Source organism: Narcine bancroftii, chromosome 11 (genome assembly GCF_036971445.1).
Source record: "Narcine bancroftii isolate sNarBan1 chromosome 11, sNarBan1.hap1, whole genome shotgun sequence".
NCBI lineage: Eukaryota > Metazoa > Chordata > Chondrichthyes > Torpediniformes > Narcinidae > Narcine > Narcine bancroftii.
In genome coordinates this window covers 76,894,383-76,921,825 of record NC_091479.1, presented here as the reverse complement: position 1 = coordinate 76,921,825, position 27,443 = coordinate 76,894,383, and the positions used below count along the sequence as shown (strand labels likewise).

The 27,443-nt window shown below is 38.4% G+C and overlaps 1 protein-coding gene and 1 long non-coding RNA gene across 6 annotated transcripts in view; one reads left to right on the top strand and one right to left on the bottom strand.

The window, feature by feature from the left end:
* The first annotated feature begins 925 nt into the window (after positions 1-925).
* Positions 926-7,116, top strand: LOC138745959 (uncharacterized). Its single transcript, XR_011346620.1, has 5 exons — positions 926-1,092; positions 1,945-2,052; positions 4,606-4,670; positions 4,967-5,060; positions 6,726-7,116. It is a non-coding gene; the product is annotated as an uncharacterized lncRNA (long non-coding RNA).
* LOC138745947 (structural maintenance of chromosomes protein 1B-like) overlaps positions 3,717-27,443 on the bottom strand; it is a 299,213-nt gene continuing 275,486 nt past the window's right edge. For all 5 annotated transcript variants that reach the window (XM_069903513.1, XM_069903511.1, XM_069903514.1 and 2 more), the window contains 6 exons: positions 26,097-26,253; positions 20,023-20,177; positions 11,501-11,652; positions 7,938-8,007; positions 6,947-7,057; positions 3,717-5,221 (listed from right to left, as the gene is read on the bottom strand). In XM_069903513.1, coding sequence (XP_069759614.1) covers positions 5,120-5,221; positions 6,947-7,057; positions 7,938-8,007; positions 11,501-11,652; positions 20,023-20,177; positions 26,097-26,253 — 747 coding nt within the window. In that variant the 3' untranslated portion in view covers positions 3,717-5,119. The remainder of the gene's footprint in view (positions 5,222-6,946; positions 7,058-7,937; positions 8,008-11,500; positions 11,653-20,022; positions 20,178-26,096; positions 26,254-27,443) is intronic.

Here is a 27,443-nt window from a genome sequence, read left to right as displayed (position 1 = left end):
GGAAAATATACTTTAGGCTGTGTGACTTTTTTGAAGATATTGAAGCATGGGAGGTTTGAAATGACAATAGTTATATTGGCAATTATCTTAAAACCGTAGCCATTAATTGAACTATTCCTTTTTGGATTTGTGCTTTAGATGTGGACAGGAAGTTGGTACATTTCTGCATTTGATTTAGTAGTGTTCTAAGATTTGGTTGGGAATAAGTAATGTATTAGAATGAATAACAGGAATTATGTTCCCAAAGGGTCCAATGTTAATTTTATTATGAGATATTAAAGGGGTTAAAATTGAATATGTACCAAGTGAAGTTTGTTCAAATTGCTTTAGCAATAGCTAGAAAATGTAGTGCTATAACTTTGGTCTGATATAGATTTTGAAATGGAAAGATGACATGCAGAAGATCAGAGTTGCATACTACTTGAGAAAATTACATAATTTAAAAGATTAATATCGTATTTTGGAAAGTATGGTGCCCATATTTGTAGTGTTGGTATGAATATTTAAATGAAACTCAATTCCTTTTCTTCTAAAATAGGTCTCTGTATAAGAAACTTGTAGTCAGGAGTACTCCTGTTTTTTTTTTTAAATCTCTTGTCCCATATTTTTCTTTTTCTTATTTTGGTAGGGGGTTGGGGGGAGAATCAATAGCTGGCCTTATTTCTTCGTTGCTTCTTATATATACCTAATGGACTTGTAATATTGTAAAATGTTGATTTTCTTTTTGTGGTTTTAAAATTTAAAAAAAAATCTTAGTGCCCAAGGTAAATAGCAAATTATATTCAGCAATTTGTTTTGTAAAATAAACCTAGAATCCCAAACATGAGAACAAAATAGAACATATGCATTTTGTTGATCACTATAATTATTTTAATCAACTTGATTAGTGGACCTATTGGTGGTTAAAGCTTTAACTGCCAAACTTGCAGCTGCTTCATAGCAGAAGGTAACCATCTATTTTGCCTCCTATCATTTCAGCAGGGGCTTTGCTGCAACATTGGGCTCTCCATAAAACCTGTATTCCAACGGAATCTCCCAGTTCTTTGTACTGGGAAAGGGTCCTGCTGTTGGCAAACATGTCACCAATTTCTGGTCAGTGTGATTTTTTTTAAAATCAATGCTTACTTTTGATTTCTTGTGTTTTATTCGGATTTTAATGACATTCCTCTGGCTGTTATAGAGCCTTGGTGGTTCATGAGGGATTTTAAAAAAAATTTGAATATCTTGAAATTTAATTTCGACCTACAGCCCGGTAACAGGCCCTTTTGGCCCATGAGCCCATGCTGCCCAATTGACCCACAACCCCCAGTATGTTTTGAACAGTGGGAGGAAACTGGCACCCCCAAGAAAATCCTTTATGTCACAGGGAGAACGTACAAACTTTTTTCAGCGCAAAATTTAAACCCTGGTTCTGATCGCTGGCACTCTAATAGCATTGTGAAAACTGCTGTGTTAATTGTGCCACCAAAACACAATTTTTGTTTTTCAACATAATTTTATTGGCATCTACTTTGCTCTTATGATGGCCTGGAAGTAGCGTGATCATAACAGGTCGCAGTGCTCTTCTATAGTGACCTAGCTGGAGATTAACTAACAATTGATAATGTTACTTCGGAATTTATACAGGACAGTCCTTTCAAGTGCATATAAGTGATATGAAAGTTTTTGCAGTTATTTTCTAATGTGTTTGGAGGCCAATGACCTGGTAATAGAGGGAAAGTATAGCATTGCTTATAAATAGACTTCCTACCAAATGATGAATAGAATCAAATTATGGCTCGCCAGCCTCTGGGCTGTTTGTGGCAATGGTTGATCATCTATGGTTTAAAAAAAACATACTATCAATAGCTGGGATCATCCAGTACACACTGGAAGAAATGGACTTGGGAAGCACCCTGGCCAATAGAAGTAACTATAAAGTTCATATAATTAATGTGTTAACAGATTACATATAAAGAAATTCTTTTGGCCAACAATGAGAGAACCAGATTTTCATAAGTGCAACACCTTTTGTTCCAGACCCATGATGAGGCACATTGTCATGTGCAGGAGGTAACTAATTTCCTTCAATACATTTGTCAATGTAAACCCTAAGTGATAATACCACTTGGATTGCGAAGGCAGTCATTAGTATTGGGTTATTGAATGAATGAATGGCTGCTTCATTGTATTTTAGATAGGATTGTACATGTTCAATTTGTATTTATGCAAATAACACTCCAGATTCCCTACTTTTCTGCCATTGTTACCAGATTGAATTGTTGTAAATTTCTTTACGATTCATAATTTATGTTAACATTATTTTAATCTCATCAATTTGCTACCACTTGATTTTTAGCCCTACCATTTACATGAAAATTAATGTAAAAGTCAGCAAGTTCTTTGGTGGTCAAGAGGCCATTTTAATGGAAAATTGTAATGAACAGTAGGGGGGGCCATTATTTTGTGCCATGGCTCGATGGATCATTCCTGTAATTATTATCTCTCAAGTACTATGTCATGTAATGTATGGTTCTTTAGAACATAGTAAGATTCAATATTGTGCAAGTTATGAACACACTATATACTTAAATAGTTTGCAGTTCAATTAGGTTATAGATGTACATTTGTTGTGTGGTAAACCAAGTTCTGACTTTTTGACTGAAAACCCATCTTGATTTTCTGATCGGTTATTTCCCTTTTTTTTCCTATTACAAGAATATTATTCCTGAATTTAAATTGAATGGTCTGATTTTTTAATGATCTGCGAGATTACTTTAGGTTAATATTATGGATTAACATGGCATGTGGTTTAAGGAGAGAAAACAGTTGTCAATAAGAATGTCACGACTAAAAATATTCATTCAAGTAGCCAAATGAATGGTCTTATCATTCAATTTCTTTTGCTTCTGGAATGAAACAAAAAAAACAGAATCCTTTTGTTCACTTTCCAGTTGGGATGCAAGTATTGCAAATGTGTAATTATACTGTGTTATAATTCAGAATGCAAAAATGTCCACTGAGTTGTAGGGTTCTTTTTGTATGCTGCCAGCTTGTGTACTTGCTATCTTTTGTCTTCCCTTGCCTCGTTTAATGCCTGAAAACAGTAAGTAAAATAACACTTAGAACCATACTATTGGATGTGCTTGGGCATTAATTAAGTACTTTTTCCTATTACAACATAGCCATATTACAGATTACATTTAATGACTAGTGTACAGTATACAGATTTAACCAGAATGATTTGTGAAGGGGCATTCATGTATTTCACTACATTCTGCATTATGCTTTGATTTTTTTTAATAACTTTGTTTGGAATGTTTGTAGCATTGTCAAAATTGAGAAATGGTGCATTAAAAACAAATGCAATTTTCCAATAAGTTAACTGAAATAATCACATAATGCAATATGTATTTGGTAATATGTAAATTCTCCACACAAAAAAAACTGTAAGGACAAATAGGTAGTATTAAGTGATTTCTTTTTAGATTTTGGATTAGAAAAGTTGAGAATAATTTGCCAGATTCTCCTTTCGTTCCAGTTTTTTTAAACAATAATTCTGGTTTAACTGGATGTTCTGTTATCATTTTAGCAGTTCTCCGTCCACAAGTGCAATAAAAACTAGAAAACCATCTAAACTTAGAAGAATAGGAGAAAGTCTGGGCCTACGTGTTCTGTCATGTACAACATTTTTGGGCATGAGTTTTAATTAATATTAACATTTTAATTTCTCTGGATGAAATCATGAACAAATAACTTTTATTTAAAAAAATGTCAAATACAGGATTACAAAAAAATTATTTTATCCAACTTTTCAATAAAATGTACTGCATCAGCAAACCAACTTTCGCACAGCTACTTAATGACTACTTTAAAATTCAAAATTTTGGAATGTACTTTGAGAACCTGTGTATCTTGATGCATCATTCCACAATCTACAACTTGCTTCTCATGCAACTAATCATTCTAATTTATTTTGCCTTGAAGACTTCTGGTAATTTCCTGTTGTGTCCTTTTTCTACCCCCATTAACATTTACTGTGAAAGATGTATCAATGAATGTCTACTCTGTCCTTTTATCAACATGGAGGAGACTATTTTGTAACATCCTCTCAACATCCATTCTTTCTTGCCCTTGTCTGCTCATTAGTTCTCATACGCAAATGCCCATAAGGCTTCATCTTTTTTTTAAAAAATGCCTTTTCCTCCACTTTCTGAAATCATTGCCAAAAATTTTCATTTATTCCTTTCCTTGAGGCTTTAGCTTTTCAAACTATTTCAACCTCTGCTCAAAAATACAAGAAAATTCATCTCTCAAGCTGAATAATGAACTGATGTTTCAAATCCAATAAATAAAATGTCTGCATGTTTCAAATAATGTGAGCAAAAACAAAACTAAAAGCTTAAAACTTAACTGAAAAGAGAGAAAACATTTTCAATTCAATTTCTTGTACAAAATACAAAGCATTTCAGATATATTAGTATATATCTTAGATTATGCTTTTCTACCATTGTTATAATTTAAGTAAACAATTGTGTTGACCAAAAGGTGTCTAGAATCCAAATGCTAATTTCTTTTTCCAATATGGGGCATATTACACACTTAAACTCTGCTGTGAATTTGTAGCTGGCAACAATCTCCGTCCACAAGTAAACCCGTGCAAGACGACAAAAATATCAACAGTAAAACAGGTATTTAAAAACAATTTTATACTTAATGCAGAAATTTTAATCTATTTTTAAAACCTTTAGTACAACTATGACTATTAACTCCCATTATTATTTCAATTTTCATGTTAACTGTTTTAGGGATAAATGTGACCTTGGCTCTCTGTATATCTCCATAATATCAGAGATGGTTTATCTAAAAGATATTTTAAAAATCAACTGTTTGACCTGCTTTGAAGTGGAACCTTAACTGGTAACCAAACGGTCAAATTTAAATCAATTAAACATTCCGCCTTCTTATTTTGTCCTTAAATTTTCAGAGCAACCAAATCATGCAAAATTATGAATGGGAATAGAACAATAAGTTCTTATTCAACGGACAAGTTAACAACAGTCAACCATAGAATTTAAAAGGTAAAATTTAAAGCATCTGTTCTGCTCTGCTAGTTTTTAATATTAATCCAAAGTATATGTTAGTCTTCCTGCTTTGGTTGCTGCTTCTCTTCCACTTTCATATTTTCTGGATAAGGGGTAAGGTCGAAGGTCAAAAGTTGACTGGACATGCATTCACCAAGCTGCAAAAGAAACTAAACATCAATATTTTTCAACTTTTAACTGTTTTCAGTTCATCAACTGATGATATGAATACTGTATGGGAGCTTGATGAATTCGATCTGCCCACTATTTTCCAACTTCATTTTCTTCCAAAAGGCCACGGTATATGGAATCAAGCATTTTAACTAAAATTAAGATTAGGTTTTTCTTTCTCCAATAACAAGGCACACAAATGTATAGAAATTGAAATTTAATTATTAGAATTGTAGGAATTTAATTGCTGTTACTTAAACATGGACTAGTGTATCTGATCAGGTCATTCAGACACCTACCACTTCCAGTGGGGGAAAAAAAGTTGCAAATCTCCTTTAAACTTCCTCCCCTCATATTAAATGCGTGTCCTCTGGTGCTTGAATTGGGAAAAAGATTCTGACTGTCTATCCTTTTGTTTCTCATAATTTTATAATGTTCCCTCAGTCCCAATACTCCTGGGGGAAAAAAGCAATCCAAATTTGCCTTCTCTCTCTTTATAGCTTGCATCCTCAAATCTACCATTTCCAAAACCTTCACATTCTTTTAACGAAGCAGCCAGAAATGCACACTGTATTCCAAGTATATCCAAACCAAAGCTTTATATACTGTGCCTGAAATATTATATTCTAGCACTTTTTCAAATGCTTTCTGATTGATTTCCATTCCACACACAAAATCTCCCACCTAATGATAAGGAAGACCATTTGAGCCCTGAATACAGGTACACAATCCTTTATCAAGACATCGGAAAGCTCCAAAAACTGGGGGTGGATGCAGCAGCACAATTTAGGTGGGCTTAAATCTGGAAAAATCTGAAATTCGGAACACAGTGTCCCCCAATGATTCCGGATAAAGGATTGTGTACCTGTACTCTCTACCCAATCCTCACACTAAAGTTTTGATCATTTTTTTCTCATTAGTTTTCTACAATGCCTGGGACCAGAAGTGTTTCAGATTTTTTGGATTTAAAAAAGCAGTACATGGATTCACATTACAATACAAATATTTACTTAACCAAAAATTAACTGAAGTACACACACATTGAAAAATTTACACTCAATAAGGCACTACTTGTATCTGCTACATCCTGTTCTCTAATTGGGATTTCTGAACTGTATTACATATTACCTTATGGGACCACAGACAAAAAATGTTTCAGATTTTGGATCGTTTTGGATATTCAGATAAGGGGTATTCAACCTGTATTAGATTCTCCCTCCTCCTCCCTAGCTTCTCTTTAACCGTAATGATTCTACTTGTACATTCAATTTCAGTCTTCAAAATACAAATATTAAGTATTAAGTCTATTTTATGAAATTGCATGCACCAAGTTATGTGTAGCTACTTCCCCAGGTTGGTGTCTTACTTTCAGGTGCACTTGATGCTCCTCTTGTGCCCTACTGCTTCCTGATTGTGGGATTGTTGTAATCATTGAGAGGGATAAGTTGGGCCAAGAACTGGCACGTTGTTTATTTTTACTATTGTTAACAGTCCACTCATGGATGCCAAGTGTTTGAACTATCAAAGTGAAAAATGAACGTCTGCAGATGCTATGATAGTAAAAACTCAAAAATGCTCAAGAAACTCAGCAGATCTTGCGGCTTCCAAAAGAAGTAAAGATATATAACCAATGTTTTGGTTTGAAACTATCTCATTTTGCAAATGAATACATTTAAAACAAACATATATCAATTTCCTGGTCAGGACTATACCTCTGAATATACTCCAATGAGTGCATCAGCTTTTGAATAGAATTCTTCTTTTAGTGAGATCACAATCACTTGAAAGTTGTTCTTGGATTGTTCTTGGATGTAACTTGTAACCTGATTTTTTAAAAAAAGCAGGTGAGACTATATGGCTTATTCCAGGAAATGCTGCAATTTCCCCCCCCCCCATTTCCAACCTAAACACTGATAATGCTAATTCCTTGGAATGGCAAATGTCATGAAAAATGTAGCAAGTGCCTACAGATTCATTACTAGGCCAAGTTATTTTTCATCACAATCTCTTAGGAATTTATCTGATTTACTGGAAATCTGCTCCAAGCATGAATGATGTTATAATGGGCTTCTCTACTTCTGACTAATGATATTTTGCCCTATAACAGTATTTTTACAATCCATTTGAAATTTTGTTTAGTCCATCTAGTGTTTTCAACATTGAAATGCTTCAGCAGTTCAAGTACTTGATCTTAAATTATTGTATTGGGATTGCAAAGAAAATATCCCTTTTTGTCAGCAATTAATACTGGTGGAAAATAGATACCAGTTGCACTCTTGCAAATTTCAATTTTTGTAGAAATATTTTCATGGATTTGAAATGGTTTTAAAATTTCCCATGTAAACTTTAGGTTGATAATTCACATGCTGAGAAATTAGCAGGCAACAGGAAGTGAGATTGTTGAAATCACATCTATACCAAACAATTGTTGAATGTACAAAATGCATGCATTTCAAGAATTAATGGTGTGTAACAATGCTTTCAGATATAACATTCTACACAGCTGTGTTAAACAGCACAAAGGATTACAAATTCTTTGTATTAGTTGCTGGACTATTTTGGTTGACTTTTAGTCTTAAATTTTCTGGTCCAAACATCCCTTCAACTGCAATAAAGATAATGTATTCACTTAGCTCAATTAGAATTTGCCAAATCAATTATAGTGATTACTGGGAAAATCATTTTACAGTTTCCACTACCTACTTTTCCAATGTTTGTATTGTCCAAAGCAGCATCAACTTCATCCAGCACGAAAAAGGGGGCTGGCCGGTAACTAAAATAGACAAAGAAATATTTAAATATGTATTATCGGTTAGTAGCACTTGGATCAACAGTGATGAAGTGTTTTAAAAGGCTGATGAAGCAGATCAGCTCCTGACTAAACGGTGTCATAGATCTATTCCAGTTTGCCTATTGTTGTAACAGGTCTACGGCAGATACCATCTCACTGGCTCTACACAAAGCCCTGTAAAACATGGACAGCAAAGATGCATGTGCCAAGATTCTCTTAATCGGTTACAGTTTAGCATTTAACACCATCCCCTCAAAAATGATCACCAAACTTCAAGACCCACAAGTTAATACCCCACTGTGTAATTGGATCATGGCTTTCCTTACCTCCACACCACAATCAGTGAAGTTTGGTAAGAACATTTTGGTTTTGCTTTATACTCTATGATATAATGCATGCCCTGCTGTAGTTGCCATATATCCATGATATTCTCTTGGGATTCCTGGCTTCTCGCATGGCCTTGCAGAGATCATACTTGGAATTTCTTGTAGACCAACTACAAGATGCATCTAACTTGGCCTTCAGCAGCAAATCAACTTCCTGGTAGTTCTTGATTAGAGAATGTCTTTGTGATTTTCTACACACTTACTGAAGGTGATTACAGCAATATTGTACTCACTGAGGCTGTTTGCTGCATCCATGAAAAAGGATCAGTCCACCGAATTGAAGCAATTTCCTAGGATTTCATTTGTATCCTCAGACCATCATCGAATGACTCACTACCTTTCTCCTTTGCTTGTATACAGTAACATAAGCACAGCCTGATGATCTAGCTTTCCAAAACATGGAATGGAAGCTGCTTTTTATGGATGTGTACATCTGTTTTAACTAATGGTGTCCTATGAGGGACTACAAAGTGTAGCTTTGTATGTCCACTTAAATTACAGAAACAATAACTCAATGTTGTCTCTCAGTTCAACTGAAAATTATATCCTTAAATAAAAACTGTTAACTTCCCAATAACAAATGCTTACAAACTAATTTATAATTCTGTTTTGAACCTGGAAGGTGTCAGCAGATCAGGCAATATCCATTGAAATAAATGGTCAGTTTCAGAATGGAGTTATCAAGTATAAATGAAAGGGATGGGGAATTGTTGGGGAAAGGTTAAGAGGTTAATACGGTACTTGACACAAGAATGTGGGAGAGCTGGATGGTCCGGTAAAGGAGAAGAAAAGGATGGGGAGTGAGATGTTGGAGAGAAAAAAGAAGAATGTAAGCAGGTGAAAGAGAAAACTGAATAAGGGGAATGATTATCTAAAACTGGGAAATTCAATGTTTATGCCATTCCATTTTAAGGCTATCCAGGAGGAACATAATATGTTGTTCCTCAACTTTGTTTAGTCTTAATCTTAGCTTGGATGAGGCTGAGGGCAGACATGCTGAGGGAATTGAAATGGCTGGCAACCATGAATTCCAACTTGGACCTAACATTGCATTCTCTCAATGAATCTCTGGTTTGCTCTCTCCTTCCACCCAACTGCAAAAAGTGCAAAACTTGTCCCTTTATCTCCCCACTCACTTCCATTCAGGACTATAACTAAACCTTCCAGGTGAAACAATTTTACAACCTTAAACCCAATGGCATGAACATTAGTTTCCAATTTTAGATGATCTCCACCCCTATCCAGTTTCAGATTTATTGTTATAGTACAAACATGACATCACATACAATCCTGAGATTCTCTATTAGTGCAAAAAAAATGTACACAGCATAAACATATAATAGTTTTACACTTTTCCCATCATTACCTGCTCTTGTTCTCATTTTTTTCTGTCTCTTTCTATACACCTTCCTCTACCTGTATCTACACTTCTCCCATCATCTTCTGTCAAGTAGCCTAATGTCTCTTCCCACTTTAATCTTTTTGAAAATTTTATTTATTGAATCATAAGTTAAAACATACAATCAATGAATAAAACTTAAAAACCCCACAAAAATACATACATGTTATTTTAAAACTAATCTCCTACAACCTCTGCGCCCCTCTAATCTTACCCCCCCCCAAAAAAAAAGAAAAAGAGAAGATCACATAACTTTGAAATTTATCAGTTAATTACCATGGTTTGGAGCCACAAAAATTCAACCCCATATAATCCAAACATGGGATCCAAGTTTTATGATAAAGATAATTATCATGTAAATTATATGTTATCTTTTCCTATGAAATACAGACCTCAACTCCATATGCCATCTCTGGATACTCAAATCAGTCTCATTTTTCCAAGTAATTGCCAATCTCAAAAAAGCGATTTGAAATCTATAATTTTAATTCTAAATCAATCTTCTTAATATTAACCAACAAAAATACCAAAGGATCTAATGGAAATTTCACTTTCAAAATAACTTCCAGAAATTCCTTAAGTTTATTCCAAAAAGATTTCACTGTCTCACTTGACCAAGTAGAATGCAGAAAAGAACCTACATCCTTATGACATCTAAAACATAAATCCAAAGAAATAAAATTATATTTCCTTAATTGAATAAAATAATAATGAACTAATCGATACCTTACATTTACAATTTTAGTCATATTATCCTTACATAAATTCATCCTGAGAAATAAGTATACCTAGATCTTTCTCCCATTTCAATCTAGATTTATGTATATCCGGCTTAAGCATTTTATTCTGTAGTAAAGCATACATCTCTGATATAAATCCCTTCTTACCACCCTCAGTAAGTAAAATTTCAAACTTAGATCGTCTAGGTAACTGTTCCCACTTTAATCTTGAAAAGGACTTGACCTGAAACTTTGACCATTTCTCTCGATGGATTTGCCTTACCCCCTGAGTCTGTCCACTAAAGATTTCTTCAGTTCTCATTTCTAGAATTCTATTTTCCCTCTTAACATTCTTAAATAGCAGTGTCATGCACAATCTTCCAACTTAGATTCCTGAATCAAGATAAAAAGTACTGTAAGAATAAATACAACCAAGTCAAAATTAGTTTTTTTGACTATTCTAGTATATATTTTACTGTAAATACTAATTATGATTTAACAGTATTTTCATTATCTATTTTTGATATAGCTTGACTATAGTTTTCCTAAATATTTTTTGAATATTTGACATATTTCATGAGGCTCTTTATACAGCCTTTTGTTACTCTGTTTCAATACTTATTATTTGCATAACTCCAACTACTGAGATTTGTAATAGTTTTTTCCTGCTCACCAAGTTTATATATTTTTCACATTTTCCTACTTTATAGTTACTACATTCATCTATCTAAAGTCTACAACTCTTCTCAAACACGGAGATTGCACCAATCCCTTTAAAACTTCCCCATTTTCTGAAGACCTGCATAATCAATTTAGTTATTGTGCATGTAGATATAACTCCAGTACCTCATTAGAACATTGAACACCCCTCTATAGGATTTCTTGAGGTCAATCATATTCAAGGGGAAGCAAGAAAAAGGGATAATAGGCAAGAATGTTCTGAAATTCAAATATACTGGGAAATGATCTACCTGTGAGTAGCGAAAAGTAACGCCAATGCTGCCACAGCCTTTTCTCCTCCAGACAAGTTGTCCATAGGCATAAATCGTTTCCCTGCAGCTACACAACTGTAACCAATACCTTCCAAGTAAGGCTCTTCAGAGTTCTCGGGACTGAGGAATGCCTAAGGAAAGAGAAGTCTTTTAAATTTCTATAAATTTCTTACAATAAATTTTCCTGATTTAGAAACCAGGAATAATGAAATCACAGCCTTGAAGACCAGTATACAGACATAATGTGAAACCATGAATTAAAGCCTCCTGTTTGAAATTATTTGCATAGCACATCTTTTATGAGAAGAGGAACTTACATTTCTGAAAGTAAATACTACATGAAAATTTATAAAACCCAAGGTTACTGTCCTAATTTTAAATTTTTCTGACTGTATTTAAATTTTGACTTTATGATTATCTCTAACATCCCAATTCCCGCTACTTTTAACATTAAGTCATCAGCAAGAATTGGCAAAATCAAACGCATGAATCAAATTGAACAATGAATGTTGAATGGTTAGGTGCATATCAAGAATATTTCTTTAAATTACTACACAGGAAAAACTGTACCGGGTTCCTGCCAAATAAGAGAGTTGTTCCTTACTTGAATTACAGCCATGAAATTAGTCTGCATAGCACATTCCCAATTTCACTCATGAACTGCAAGTACTTTTTACCAGAATTCATATTATTTAAGTGTATAAATTATGCACACACTGGATTACTTGTATTCAAACCAACCTCCCATAGGCTAGGGGAAGCTGACAACATATTAAAGGACCATCCCACCCTGGTCACATTCTCTTCCCCCTTCCAATGAGACATAAACTACATATGTTTGAAAACACGAACCTCCAGATTCAATACAGTTTCCTTCCTGCTATTATCAGACTCTCAAATGGACCTTTCATTGGAAAATGATGATACTGCACAATCATAACTACTTTTCTCTATACCCTGTATTTTTGCTTTATTATTGCACTTAATGTACATGCTGAATTTGAGCATAAGTTGAGGTTGCAAAACAGTTTTTCACTATTCAATTAAATTGTAACATTCATACTAATGCAATGTTCATTGCCATCAATTCCAAACTGGAATAGAATGATCCAACTAGCCAAGTGTTAAGAATTCAAGTGAAAATTGGTGCTCATAAATTAATCCTTTATAACTTGAAGATTTTGTGAATGTAAGACAGTTGGACTTTCAGGTATCATAACGAAGTGTTAATGATTAATTTGGGGTTTTCATGACACTCAAGACAGTTCTGGTCAAATGGGGACAACAGTAAATGCACTTATAGGGTTTCTGAAATTGCCCAGATCACATTATCTTGGCAGATAAGAACTTGAACTCTGACCATCAGGCCTAATCCATGCATCTTCTGCAATAACACTTTAATCTTTTGAAATTTTTATTTATTAGTATCTTTCATACATTTCAAATTAACTTGCAATATCATTACATATTAAATAATTTTCAATTTTCACCCCCCCACCTCTAACCCCAACAGATAGAAGATAGAAAAAAATACATTAATCATAATGATTATAACCACATTAATACATTTCTTAATGAAAGTACCATATTTTCATGGGGGATTGGATTAGACTATATTCATAAATTCATACATGGCTCCCAAATTTGATAAAATTTATCATAATCATCTCTCATAAATAATATTTTTTCTAATATTTTATTTCATTAAACTATTTTTCTATTTTTACATTACTTTCCAATTTCCACATTTTAGCTACACACTCAAGTTTTATTCCTCCAATTTGCAGGTGGTCTTTGTGGGATAACACAGGGGACCATGGACAGACATGAGAGCATGAGTGTGGGGTGCGAAATTGAAATGGCCACTGGGAGATCCTGTCACTGATGTGGACAATGTGAAGGTGCTCAGTGAAGCAATCTCCCAGTCTACACCCAGTTTTTCTGATGTAGAGAGAGCCACAGCGGGAGCACTGGATGCAGTAGATAACTCCCTTGGATACACAAGTGAAATGTTGCTTCACTTGGAAGGACTGCTTGGGCCCCCTAATGGTGGTGAGGGAGGAAGTGTGGCAGTTGCTGTGGCCACAGGGGGACCAATTGGTAGGGAAGGATGTATGAATGAGGAGTCATGGAGGGAGCTGTCCCAAAGGAAGGCAGAGAGGAGATGTGTCTAGTAGTGGGATCATGTTGTAGGTGGTGAAAATTATGGAGGATAATGATTTGGATGTGAATGGTAGTGGAGTAGTAGGTAAGGACAATAGAAATCCTGTGTTACGTCTGTGGGCGAAAGAAGCCAGGGCAAATGAATAGCAAATGGAGGAGATATGGGTAAGGGCTTAGTTGGTGGTGGAGGCAGGCAGGCATTTCAGATGATCTGGACTGAAAGATTTCATCTTGGGAACAGATCCAGAGAGGATAGGAGAAATTTCAAGAAGGGAATAGAATTCTTGCAGAGGGCTGTGTGTGAAGAAGTGTAGTCGAGGTAGTTGTGGGTTTGTAAAATGTGTCTTTGGAAAGCTTGTCTCCTTTTTTTTTTTAAAATTTTTTTATTTTTCACACCATAAATCACATTAGCCATGATATACACTATTTCTTTTCACACATATACAGTGACTTTTTCTCCCCCCCCCCCCTTTCCTCCCAAACCACCCCCCCACCCCCCCCCTCTCATCCATTTTAGGTATACAATCTAGGTTGCATTAAGCCAGTCAGACAATGTTGTCATTCAACAAAATTACACCAGAAATTCTACTGAGTCCATTCTTTTCTTTCCTTCTCCTTCCATCAACTTAGGTAATGTTTGTCCCCGGTAGGTTTTCGCTATTGTATTTAATGTAAGGCTCCTATACTTGTTCGAATATTTCAATATTATTTCTTAACCAATATGTTATTTTTTCTAATGGAATACATTTATTCATTTAAATTTGGTAGTTTCTTCCTTTTAATTTGGTTATGTATTCCATTAATATTTAAAGACATATAGTTCAGCGTAGCCCTTTTATATTTTGTTTATCTTCTCTTTCCGTTTTTCCATCATTACCTTTCCTCCTTTTCCATTTCTGTTTTCTTATTTTCAACTCTTTATAAGACAACATTCCTACAACATCTAACATTTTCCTTATTCTCCTATTTCTATCTTATTTATCCCCAATCTCCCCTTCACCTCCTGAGTTGTCCTTTATCCCTTGTCGGACAACCACATCTCCCCTCTCCATTTGGATTTGCGAATCCACTCGCAAGCGTCAACTGATTTTGCAGTGACCGCTATTTCCCCCCACCCCGCCTCCCCCAGAAAAGATTTCACTTTTCATGTCACAAAGGTCCCTCTTTTAATTCCCTCCTTATTCTCTCTATTCCATTACCTTCCCTTATTAATTCTTGTCTATACTATCTATATTTTCCTCTAAGTACAGATACATTCATGTATGCTCATTGTCTCTATTCACTCTTATACCTCTTTACCTGCATACATATCAATCGTGATCATTTTTACTCTCATTACCCGTCTTCATCCCTCAGTCTATTTTTGTCTTTACCCACATACATATCAGTCGTGATCATTTTAACTCTCATTACCCGTCTTCCTCCCTCAGTCTATTTTTGTAATTGTTCTGCAAATTTTCGTGCTTCTTCTGGATCCAAGAATAGTCTGTTTTGTTGTCCTGGAATAAATATTTTCAATACCGCTGGATGCTTTAGTATAAATTTATACCCTTTCTTCCATAAAATCGCCTTTGCTGTATTGAACTCTTTTCTCTTCTTTAGGAGTTCAAAACTTATATCTGGATAAATGAAGATTTTTTGCCCTTTATACTCCAGTGGCTTATTGTCCTCTCTTACTTTTTCCATTGTCTTCTCCAGTACCTTTTCTCTTGTAGTATATCTTAGGAATTTTACTACAATAGATCTTGGTTTTTGTTGTGGTTGTGGTTTAGAGGCCAATACTCTATGTGCCCTTTCTATTTCCATTTCATGCTGTAGTTCTGGACATCCTAGGGTCTTAGGGATCCACTCTTTTATAAACTCCCTCATATTCTTGCCTTCTTCATCTTCCTTAAGGCCCACTATCTTTATGTTATTTCTTCTGTTATGGTTTTCCATTGTATCTATTTTTTGAGCTAGTAGTTCTTGTGTCTCTTTAGTTTTTTTATTAGATTTCTCCAATTTCTTTTTTAAGTCTTCTACCTCCATTTCTGCTGCTACTGCCCGCTCTTCCATCTTGTCCATTTTTTTTCCCATTTCTGTTAAGGTCATCTCCATTTTAATTATTTTCTCCTCTGTGTTGTTTATTCTTTTTCTTAAATCCTTAAATTCCTGTGTTTGCCATTCTTTAAATGACTCCATGTATCCTTTAATAAGAGCAAGTATATCCTTTACCTTGCCTATCTTTTCTTCTTCTATTTCACCATACTCTTCCTCTTCTTCTTCGTCTGGGTTGACCATCTGTTGTTTCTTTGTTGCCCTTTCCTCCTCTTCTATCTTGTTTCTATTGTCTTCTGTGGTCTCTTCTTGCTGCAGGTGTTCTGCAGCTGTCGTTGCCGGCTGTGGAGATCGACTCCCCAGCTGGTCCCCCCTCCCGTCGGTGTGTTTTTTTTCATTCGCATCGCGCACGCGCGAAGTTTCACGCATGCGCGGTTGCGCACTTTTGCTCGGCTCTGCGAGCCATTTTTGTAGTCCATTATTTACCGACCTGAGGGAGCGGGTTTCTCTCTCCGCAGCGGGCCTCTTCGAACAGGTAAGGCCTTCACCTTTTTCCTCCTTTGTCTTCTCTTCCTCTCTTCTTACCGTTGCTTTCGACTTTTCTTTTTTTGTCGCCATCTTCTTTCCACCTTTATACTCACTTTTCTGTAACTTTTATTTCTGTGCCTTTGTGTTTTCTCTTGTTTTTCCCGACTTTTCTGGAGAGGGCTGGAGTTCACCGTCCGGCCACTACTCCATCGCGTGACTCCTCCCCGAAAGCTTGTCTCCTGAGATGGAGACAGAGAGATCAAGAAAAAGGAGAGTGTTGCCAGAGAGAGACCAGGTGAATTTTAGATCGGGGTGGCAATGTTCAAAAAAGGGACCACAGCAAAGCATGTTTTCCCCATGCCAATGAGGTGTAACAACTTCCTCTTGATGTTCACCAGAATGGCCTTCATTACAGTTCCCATTAATTATACTAGTGGACACCTTTAATCGGAAACTTTAGTCCAGTTATCTAATTTCAATGACTTTAAGAGCGTCAAAGCCAGAATACATTATTGCAAAGAGACACAGCTAATTATGCAATGGATTTCCATTATCCACTAAACATGTCACAACTCCAGTAGCCTGGAAAAGCATTCAACTTTCCAGAACAAATGTTTGCAGTTTGTGCCATACTGACAATTATGATATTGGAGGTATTTATCAAGCACTTCCACCATGAAGAACATGGGTAAATCACACCAATGTTACTTAGAAATAGGTCTCATTTTCGCTGGGAACATATTGTGGAACTGCATAATGGAAATAGACAGTAAGGGCCCACTAAGGTGGTTACTTACCACTTTCTCAAGTGCAAAAAGGATACCTATTAATGCAGCACCAACCTTAAAAAAAAGTTAAAAATCATTCCAGGTTTCCATTTCTTTCCTGAGGCTAATTATTTCAGAGTCTAATTAATGCAATTGGTAAAGTCATTATTCTGAAACACATTAACCTATTCGATTATAGCAAAACAAAACTATCATCAATTAGTCTTTGAAAATTAAAAGAAATGCAGGTTTTTGAAATTTTAAATAAAACTGGAAAATGCTGGAAATACTCAGGTCAGACCACATCTGATGATCTCCTTGATGATGAAGTCATTAAACTTCTTGTGGCATTTATCCATGTTCTTATGTCTTCATTCTTGGCACTGAGTGAGTGAAAGTTTCTTCATTGTGGCTCCACTATTGTCATAATATGCCACAAGTTGCTTCTAAAATGTTGACAAACCTTTGTCGATATGCACTCAACGAAGTCATGAAAATAAATGAGAGTGTGGAGCTGGCCACAGCGAAGAAAGACACAGCCACCACATTGAATGCTGTTAACGACAGTTTTATTCAAATTCAGCGCATGTCCCTTTAAGGGCATATGTGGGCCGCACTGAACAAACACCAATTCCACCGAGAAGTCTTGAATAAGGGGAACTGGGTACCTGTCCGGTGTGGTCACGTCATTCAAATGCTGGTAATCTCCACAGGGTCTCCATCCCCCCTGAGGATTTGGGGACCATGTGGAGGGGGGGATGCCCAGGCACTGTCCAAGCGACGGACGATCCCCAACTCCTGCAGCCAGGAAAACTCTTCCTTTCCAGCTGCAGCTTCTCGGGCGGAAGTCGTCTGGGGTTGACGTGCAATGGGGGGCCCTGCGTGGAGATATGGTGGTGTACTCCGTGCTAGGGTAAGGTGGTGCTGAATCATAGGATGGCGGGGAACTCATCCCTGGAAGTGGCGATGGCGGTGATCTCGGGCTTGCAGATGTCCGTGGCACCCAGGCGCACTGAGTGGAAACTGAGCGTTGACCAGCCTCTTGCCCTTCATGTCGACCAACAGGCCATGTGCCCTCAGGAAGTTGGCCCCAACAACGCAGTACCCACTGAGGCTAACACAAACTTCCAGCAGAATTTCTCTTTCCCAATCTGGATCTGTGCCATGCGGGTACCAAAGGTCTTGATGGCGGAACCGTTGGGAGCCCACAGGGTGAGACCATGAGATCGGGTGCGTGTCTCGAGGGTGGTGGGGGGTAGGACGCTCAGCTCCGCTCCTGTGTCCACCAGGAAATGCTGGCCGGTGGATTTGTCGGTAATGTGGAGGAGGCTGTTCACGTGGCCAGTGGTCGCAGCCATCAACAGCGGCTGGCTGGGTCATTTCCCTGGTAGTTACATGGTTGTCAGCACTTACAAGCTTGTGCTCCCCAGCACTGATGATAAAAGCACCAGATGGGATGGTGCTACTCCGGCTTGTGCTTGGGGGAGTGTTGCGGTCAGCTGGTTCCTGGTCACGTAACCAGACTGAGGGCTGCTTCATTCTCCCTCTTGGTGCACCAAAGGGTGTCCGCTCGGGCTGCGACTCAGCATGGATCTGTGAAGTCCTCATCTGCCAGGAGTAGTTGGATGTCCTTGGGCATCTGCTCGATGAAGATCTGACAAAATAGGAAAAAAGGTTTGTGATCCTCTGCCAGCTCCAGCATCTCATCCATGAGGGCTGATGGTGTGGAGTCTACAAGCCCGTCCAGGTGCAGGAGTCTGAAGGCACGCTGCTGAGGGGAGAGCCTGAAAGTGCCTAGGAGCAGGTTCTTGAGGGCAGGATATTTACGCTCAGCCGGTGGGTTGTGTATTAGAACGTCCACCCTGGCTGCCGTTCCTTTGTCCAGTATGCTCACGATGTGGTAGAACATCACGGCGCTGCTGAAATGTTCCTCAGTCGAAACTGCACCTCCGCCTGCCTGAATCACATACATAGGCGATGGCTCCAGAAGGGGGGAAGTTTGATGGCAACGCATTGATCTCGGCCAGATCCATGTTCTTGAGACTAGAGAGGTGTCTGGGCTCGTCGGAGTCAGCAATGTGGAGCTGGCCACAGCCAAGAAAGACACAGCCACCACGTTGAATGTCGTTAACAACTGTTTTATTCAAATTCAGCGCGCGCTCCTTTAAGGGCAGCGTGAGCTCAGACACCGGGTGCGTGGTGACGTCATAATCGCTGCCCCAGGCGCGCACTGGGCGGGAGACGAGGCAGGGAGAAACCCTGACAGCACCATCTTCCCATGGCTGCCCCGCCCCGTGGTGTTACACGTGGGGCCGGTTTGCAATGAGAGAGTGCGCTGCTACAAAAGCATGATTTGTGAACATCCTTAACTAGGTCATATAGGCCTGGATAATACCTATACTGCAATCCCAGCACTTTGTTATGGTTAATCATTAATGTACCAATAACTTGCATTTCTTTCAAAGAATCAAATGGCTGAAACTATGGGTGGTAGCTTTGCTACCTGTACAAGTGACTGAGTAGACTAGGCCTGTATTCTCTGGAGTTTATAACAAGATACAGTATAATTGAAACTAACAAAACTTTTATATGACGAGTTCAATTCAGGATGACGATTCCCCCTAGCTGAGAAGCCTAGAATCAGACAGAGATTGCAGACTCAGAATAACAGGTAGGCCATCTAGAACTGAGGAGAAATTAATTTATACAGAGGATGGTGAATATTTGGAAATCTCCACCCAGAAGCCAGTGGAGGCTCAGTCACTGAATTAATTCAAAACAGATCCATGCATGTCTGGATATAAAGGAAATTAGTGATACATGGATAATTTAGGAAGAAGGCACTGTGGTAGCAGATCAGTTGTGATCTTGATGAATCGCAGAGCAGGCTCCAGGCACCAAATTGCCTACTTCTATTCCCCTGTCTTACATTCTTATGAAACAGAAGGTTTGATTTTGTCAGACAAGGATCACGATGGAAAACTCAGGTTTAGAAATACTGCTTACCTGAGCACTGCTATTCTGACACATCATCTTGTAGATCTGATCAAGTTTTATTGAGACATGCTCAAAACAGTGGTTAAACAAATCATATCTCCTTTTTTTGACATTTTCAAAATCCTGTCTGCAAATACGAGCTTTCTTTCTGCTAAAATCAAATGCTAGCAAAATAAAACAAGTCAAGGTAAACAGCTTGAAATTTACTAGAAAAATTATACACTGTCTCATGATTTCTGTTATACTTATTAAATAGCTATTTCACATACAAAAACAATAAATGAAAATCAAACAAACTGTAGAAGTTGAAAACATGAAATAAAAAGTGCTAAACACGCTCAGCAGGTCTGGCAAAATCTGTGGGAAAAGAAACAGAATTAACTTGAAAATTACAAAAATTGAGTATTAAAATGCAGAAAATATCAGTAATGAATAGGTCAAAGGAAATGACAAGTAGAATGAGGTCAGGATCGCCATGACGATAGTTAAAAAAAAATTAGCTTGGGTAGAGAGGAGATTTGCCAAGATAGCACTACATTGAAGGACTTTATAGAGATTGGATAAATTGCGATTGCTTTCCCTTGAGTTAAGGAGACTGAGGAGTGACCTGTTGAGAGGCATCAAAAGGGAAGACAGTAATTAATCCATTTTTGGTGCTGTCTAAAACAAGGCAAGAGGAAGGCAGTTAAGGGGGAAAAGAGAGGAAAAAAATTTCAATGTAGTTAATGTGTGGGACATGCTGCAAAAGAATACAGTGAAGATTTATACAATCACAGCATTTAAGAGGCATTAGATTGGCACTTCAATAGCCAAGGGATAGGAGGCTATGCACCTAATGCAGTCATATGAGATTAATATAGATACAATGATCAGTATAGATAAGGTGGGTCAAAAGGTACATTTTTGAGCTGTACTACTCTGTGACACGTTTTGTTTTAAACCCATGTTGCTGCACACAGTGTTGGTTCTATGAAACTTATCAATCGTATATAGTAAAATCCCTGGTACCTGGAATTCCAAGCAACCGGCAAAAATAGAGGGAAAAAAATAATAGGTAATAAACACACAAGTTTAAAATTGTAAAAGTGCATGTTTTTTTAAGTAACTCTGGTGACGATGCAAGCAAATATTCAGCTAGAAGAGTGCCTTGGTTCTGCTTTGCCCATAGCAGCTGTTTGAATAAAGTTGAGTGAAACAGTAATGGCTTCGCCCGGGATGAAGAGCTGATTGATGCTGCTTGCTGTTGGGGTGACCCTCTTAGAGTATCTCCTTATCTCTGCTTAGTAAGGGGCTTTATCTGTAAACTTAGGGGAAGAGGAGGGTTAACTATCTATGATGTTATTGTTCGACTTAGAGGGGGAGGAACCTGCAGATGCAGCGACTGTTAAAAAGTTTCAAAGTATGTGATTGAAAATAAAGTAAAATATTCAAGCAAGTGATGTTTGTTCAGTGTCTTTTAAACTGTTTATTCTTAATGGAGGTGTATTAGTTAAGCATTGTAAGAGTTAGTCTCAAGCAACCAGAAAATATACTGAACTGGCACCCACCAATCCCCATAGATGCCAGGGACTTTACTGTAGTTATATTATCAAAGAAATGTTAAGAGCCCCATAAAAAGTTCTTGTTTAATGCTGCACCTTGTTTCCCCAGTGCTTTTAGTTGTTAGGATCCCATCTCAGTTCATTATCCATATTGAAGGTCACCGTCAAGGAACTAAATCAATGCATTGGGATTGAGCTACTGACCAGTGCTCTAGTTTTATTCAAATTTCAGTGCAAGCTGAACAGTTAATTGCATGTGTAAATATGCACAAGGTTCAACATTAGTTGAAGCTAATTGGTGATGATTAAAAAGATGCAGACATGACACCAAAGTCGAGGGCCTTTTTGATTGCAACAAAAGGAGAAACACAGGATGGTCATAGATTACTCCCAGACCATCAACAGGTTCACCTAGCTAGATGCCTACCCCTTACCTTGCATCACCAACATGGTCAATCAGATCACACAATACAGGGTATTCTTGACCAGCGACCTTAAGTCGCATACCACCAGGTCCCCATTCGTCCTGAGTACACAGTCTTCAAGGTGGACGACTAACTGTACCATTTCCTTAGAGTCCCTTTTTGGGTCACGAATGGAGTGTCTGTCTTCCAAAGGGAGATGGATCGGATGGTGGACAAACACAGGTTGTGGGCCACCTTTCCATACCTTGAAAACGTTACTATCTGCGGCCATGACAGGAACCTCCAGAAATTCCTCCACACCGCGAAGTGCCTTAACTTGACATATAACTCTGGGAAGTGTGTCTTCAGCACATGTCGCCTGGCTATACTAGGCTGTATGGTGGAGAATGGAGTCATCAACCCCAACTCTGACCGCATGTGCCCATTGTTAGAACTCCCCCTCCCTCAATGCCTCAAGGCCTGTCCCCTCATCAGAGCCAATGTTTTTTCCATGACGGCAGAAGCCCACAAGGCATTCAACCGAATCAAAGCCGATATTGCAAAGGCCATGATGCACACAGTGGGCAAATCCACCCCATTTCAGATGGAGAGCGATGCATTGGACTTTTCCCTGGACACCACACTTAACTAGGCGAGTAGGCCTGTAGCATTTTTTCGCGCACTCTCCAGGGCCCAAGGTCCATCGAGAAAGAGGCTCAGGCCATCGTTGAAGTGGTATGGCACTGGAGGCATTACCTCGCCAGAAAGCATTTTACCCTGCTGACTGAACAACGGGCGGTTGACTTCATGTTTAACAACCAGCAGCGGGGTAAAATCAAAAACGATAAAATCATGAGGTGGAGAATCGAACTCTCCACCTACAATTACAACATGAGCCTTCTGATGCCGTCTCGGGGGCAATGTGCCAGGGCACAGATAGACCAACTGCAGTCATTGCATGATGACCTCTGCCACCATGGGATCATCAGTTTTTTTTTTCCATTTCATCAAGGCCCATAACCTCCCCTATTCCATTGACGATGTCAGGACACTGACCAAAAATTGCTGGATCTGTGTGAAGTGCAAACCACACTTCTATCAGCCCAACAGATCACACCTGATCAAGGCCAATTGTCCCTTTGAATGCCTAAGTATGGACTTCAAAGGATGCCTACCCTTCATGAACCACAATGCGTACTTCATCACCATCATCGATGAGTACTCACAGTTCCCTTTCGCCATCCCCTGCCCAGACATGACCGCAACCACCGTCATAAAGGCTTTAAACACCTGTTCACCATTTTCAGATACTCCTGCCATTTCCATAGCGACAGGGGTTCGTCCTTCATGAGTTATGAGCTGCACCAATTTCTGCTGTCTAAGGACATTGCCTCTAGCTGTACCACAAACTATAACCCCAAAGGGAATGGCCAGGGCCTCCCCGTCCCCCACTGACAAGAGGACCTCCATGCCATCCGGTCCCTCCTGTGTACGGCCACCAACGAGACACCTCATGAGAGACTCTACATTGTCCAGGAGATCAGTGTCAGGAACGACCCCAGGACATCCCCTGGGCCAGTACTACTGAGGAAACATGCAAGGACCCATTGGTCTAACCCACTAGTCGAGAGGGTCCAGCTGCTCCACACCAACCAAAAGTATGCCTACGTGGCATTCCTGGATGGATGCGAGGACACAGTATCCATCCGGGACCTGACATGCACGGAAGCATCTGGATCCCAACCTCCTTCAGCCAACAATCGGGTACCCCCATCCACAAGGTCTCCAGGGCCTCAGATCCCTACCCCCACCACCTCGGCCAACCCGCCAACCGGTACACACGCGCCTACCCCTCCCCTGGCTCAGCCAAGCACTGCGGACGGGCTGACCGAGAAGGAGCACCCACAACCAGTGGAGGCTACCACACTACCGGAGGTTCGTCGGTCACAACACCAAAGAAGGCCACCGGACAGACTGAACTTGAGGGCACCTGTGTGCACCACACCCCCACGGGAACTTTTTTTTTAAAAGAGGGGGTGAATATGGTGAAACCACTTGTGCATGTAAATACCCTGCTCTCACTGGCTGGCTCGTGACTCCTTCCCTTTATTCCCCATTAGGGCTGTCATGTCACAACCCTGTCCCCAGTTCGAGTCCAGGTCAGTGTGAGCCAGCAACTCAAGGGATGCTCTCGATCACTAGCTAATAAAAGCCTTCAGTTCCAGTACTTCAGTCTTTTGGTTAATTGCTCGTACATCAGTCATTAACAGAGATGACAGGGTGGTGAGCAAACTGAACACAGTAAGACCCTGATCAATTTTGGGGGTGTCAACAAATGCAGTGTTGAAATGAATGGAAAAATGGGGGAAGGAAGTAGAAGAGAGAATAGAGACACCGTATTTGCAAATGAATGAGAGCCCCAAAAGCCATATTGTTTGCCTGTTGTGAGACTCAATAGCGTATCCTCAAGGCTGGAGAGAAATTTATGGTGGAATGCCCCACATAGAAGCCAATAACAGAGTGTAAAGAGTTTTTTTGCTGAAGATTATGTGCAGATCGGGTCTAAATTTAAAAATCTTAAATATACAGGAGATAATCACAGGATAATTAATTAAGCTATAGGAAAATGTGAGAAATGAGATTTTAATTCAAGCTAGTTAGGTACCAGTTTTTTTTGTGGGGGGGAGGGAGGGGTGGAGAGGAAGCTTTTAAATTTTGTTGTGCGTCACTCGAGTTGGGCAAAACCAAACATCCTACCATAGTGATAGTGCAGGGGAGTAAAATTGATAATGTCTTGTCAGAAGCGACAGTGCACAAATTATAGTGAGTGTCTAAATCAGAGCAGTGTAAACTGCACAGAAACAAAACCTGAGCAGCTGCACCATTTACGACTAGATAAGTACATATTGCCCAAAATCAGAATTAAATGAATACAACCTAACAGCCATGACAGAGACATGCTTGGAAAGGTGAGCATGGTTAGAAAATATTTCAGGATGCTTAAATTGTAGATAAGAAAGAAGAACCAGAAATAAGTCAAGGTCACTCTAACATTAAAGAATGGATCAGAAGAAAGGAGAGAGGAAAAAATCAAAGGTCTGAAAATCAAGTAGTAAAATAACTTGGGTTGAAGAAAATTAAAGAAATCATTGGTAACAGCTATACGAGCAAACAGTATTAGTAGTGCAAGAAATTCAAGGAGCATGTAACAAGGGTAATACAATAATCAAAGGAGACTTAAGTCAAGCAAATCACCAATATTGGTGTGCAGGCCGAACTCATACGAGGTAGTTTTCCAGATCACTTGTTGAAAAATCAGCAAGAGAAAGGCTACTTCATATTGAGTATTGCACAATAAGTATAATTAATGATTGAGTATTTTAGGAACCTTTGGAGAACTCTGGTATGATGAAGTTTTATATTAAAAATTGAGAGTGATATATTCAGTTAGAAACAAGGATCTTAAACCGAAATAAAACCAATTATAAACGCACGAGACTTGAGTTAATACTGAGAAACTTTCTTAAAAGGTATAAAAGTAAGCAAACAATGGTTTATCTTTAAATAATTAATACTTAAATAATAAGACAAAAATCCCAAAGTTGTACGACCAAAGCTATAAAGTTAAAGATAATACTAGAATAAATAGAAAAGCTTTTAGTTATCAAAAAAAGGCAGTGAACTTGAAAATTGGGAAAATTTCTGACTTCAGTGAAGGAGTACCAAGACATTGATAAAGAATGGAAATGGATTACATTAAAAACTTAAAAATAGAGTGCAAGTCTCAAGAGATGCGTAAAAGTTAGTTCTTTATGGTCTCGATCCGGAATGCATTCTCGAAAGTGGGAAGAGTGGTTGAGTGGAGTTCAAATAGGCACTGGATAGGTATCTAAGAGAAAGAATTGAACAAAAAAGAACCAACTGGATAGCCCTTCCATGAGCCAGTGCAGACTCAATAGTTTAAATAGCCCCCTTCCATGTTGTGACTCCATACCTATTTTCACTTAATCATTCGATAGAAATTTTATAACAGGGCTTCTGAGAGGAAGTTACTAATGTTTACATTTGAGAAAGATCAATAATACTACTCTTTTCCAAATCAAAAGATAAAAATATTGGTTCATCACTGTGAACCTACCATGGAGTGATTCCTGAAACTTATCCCTCACATTTAGCATTTTTTCAAATGCCCTCAGATTTGGTGCGGTCGTTCTGTGTAAAATCTTCTCCTTCTCTTCTAATAGCTCATTCAGTCTATTTCCCTGTATCTCAATTTCGTTATGGGATGCGAGGCCCTGGTAAAAAGTCACGACAAGTTATTTAGCAGAACTTAATAATATAAAAGCTGCAATGCAGTTGTCGTTCAATTACAAAGTAGTAATCAGGAATATTTTAAAACTTTAATAAAATGTTGATTATCAATGTCAGTTTTAATAATCTGAATGCCTTAACTGGTAACTACAAAACCAAAATAGGTATCCTCATTATCTTTAGAACAATTGGAAATCAGCAATAACACTTAAACAATTGTTAATTAAACAATAATCTTAAATCTAAATGCCTCGAGTTTGCAAGGCCAAGCGAATTTCTGTCACTGCAAGCACGCAATATGGCCCACATTCTTGCCAATGTCTACGCAAAGGTTGAAAATGAAATATGTATAAAAATACTGATAAATATTTTTAATGTGGTGCATTTTATTTAATAGGTCTTGATACAGAGAGGTGCAAATATGAATCAAGTGTGTTTTTTTGTATTCATTTGACAGACATATAGATATATATGACCATGTAACCATTTACGGTATAGGGCGACATCTTTAGCATAGTGGTTAGTGCAATGCATTGACCACCGCCAGTGGGCTGATATCGCCTCAAACCGTGCATCTTGGCGCCTCAGTTCGGCGGGCAGCAACCTCCTTTGAAGAAGACCGCAGAGCCCACCTCACTGACAAAAGACAAAGGAGGAAAAACCCAACATCCAACCCCAACCCACCAATTTTCCCTTGCAACCGCTGCAACCGTGTCTGCCTGTCCCGCATCGGACTGGTCAGCCACAAACGAGCCTGCAGCTGACGTGGACATTACCCCTCCATAAATCTTCGTCCACGAAGCCAAGCCAAAGTAGGAGTGCAATGCTATTACAGTGCCAGTGATCAGAAATTTGTTAGTTCTCCCCATGTCTGTGTGGGTTTCCTCTGGGTGCTCTGGTTTCCTCCCACCATTCAAAATGTAGGATAATTGGGTGGCACAGGCTTCTGGGCTGAAATAGGCTGTTCCCGTGCTGTATGTCAAAAAAAATAATTTCATCATGGGTAACCCTTTTCTCCTGAAGGAAGTCATATTGAATTGAAAAGTTTGCTGTGAACTTTGTCATCTAATCTATGGCTGTACAAAATCACAATGTTTGAGTCCATCATAATACATGTAGAAGAGGGTAATTCTGACTAAAGGAACTCCAACAGTTATGTTTCATGGAGGAAAGC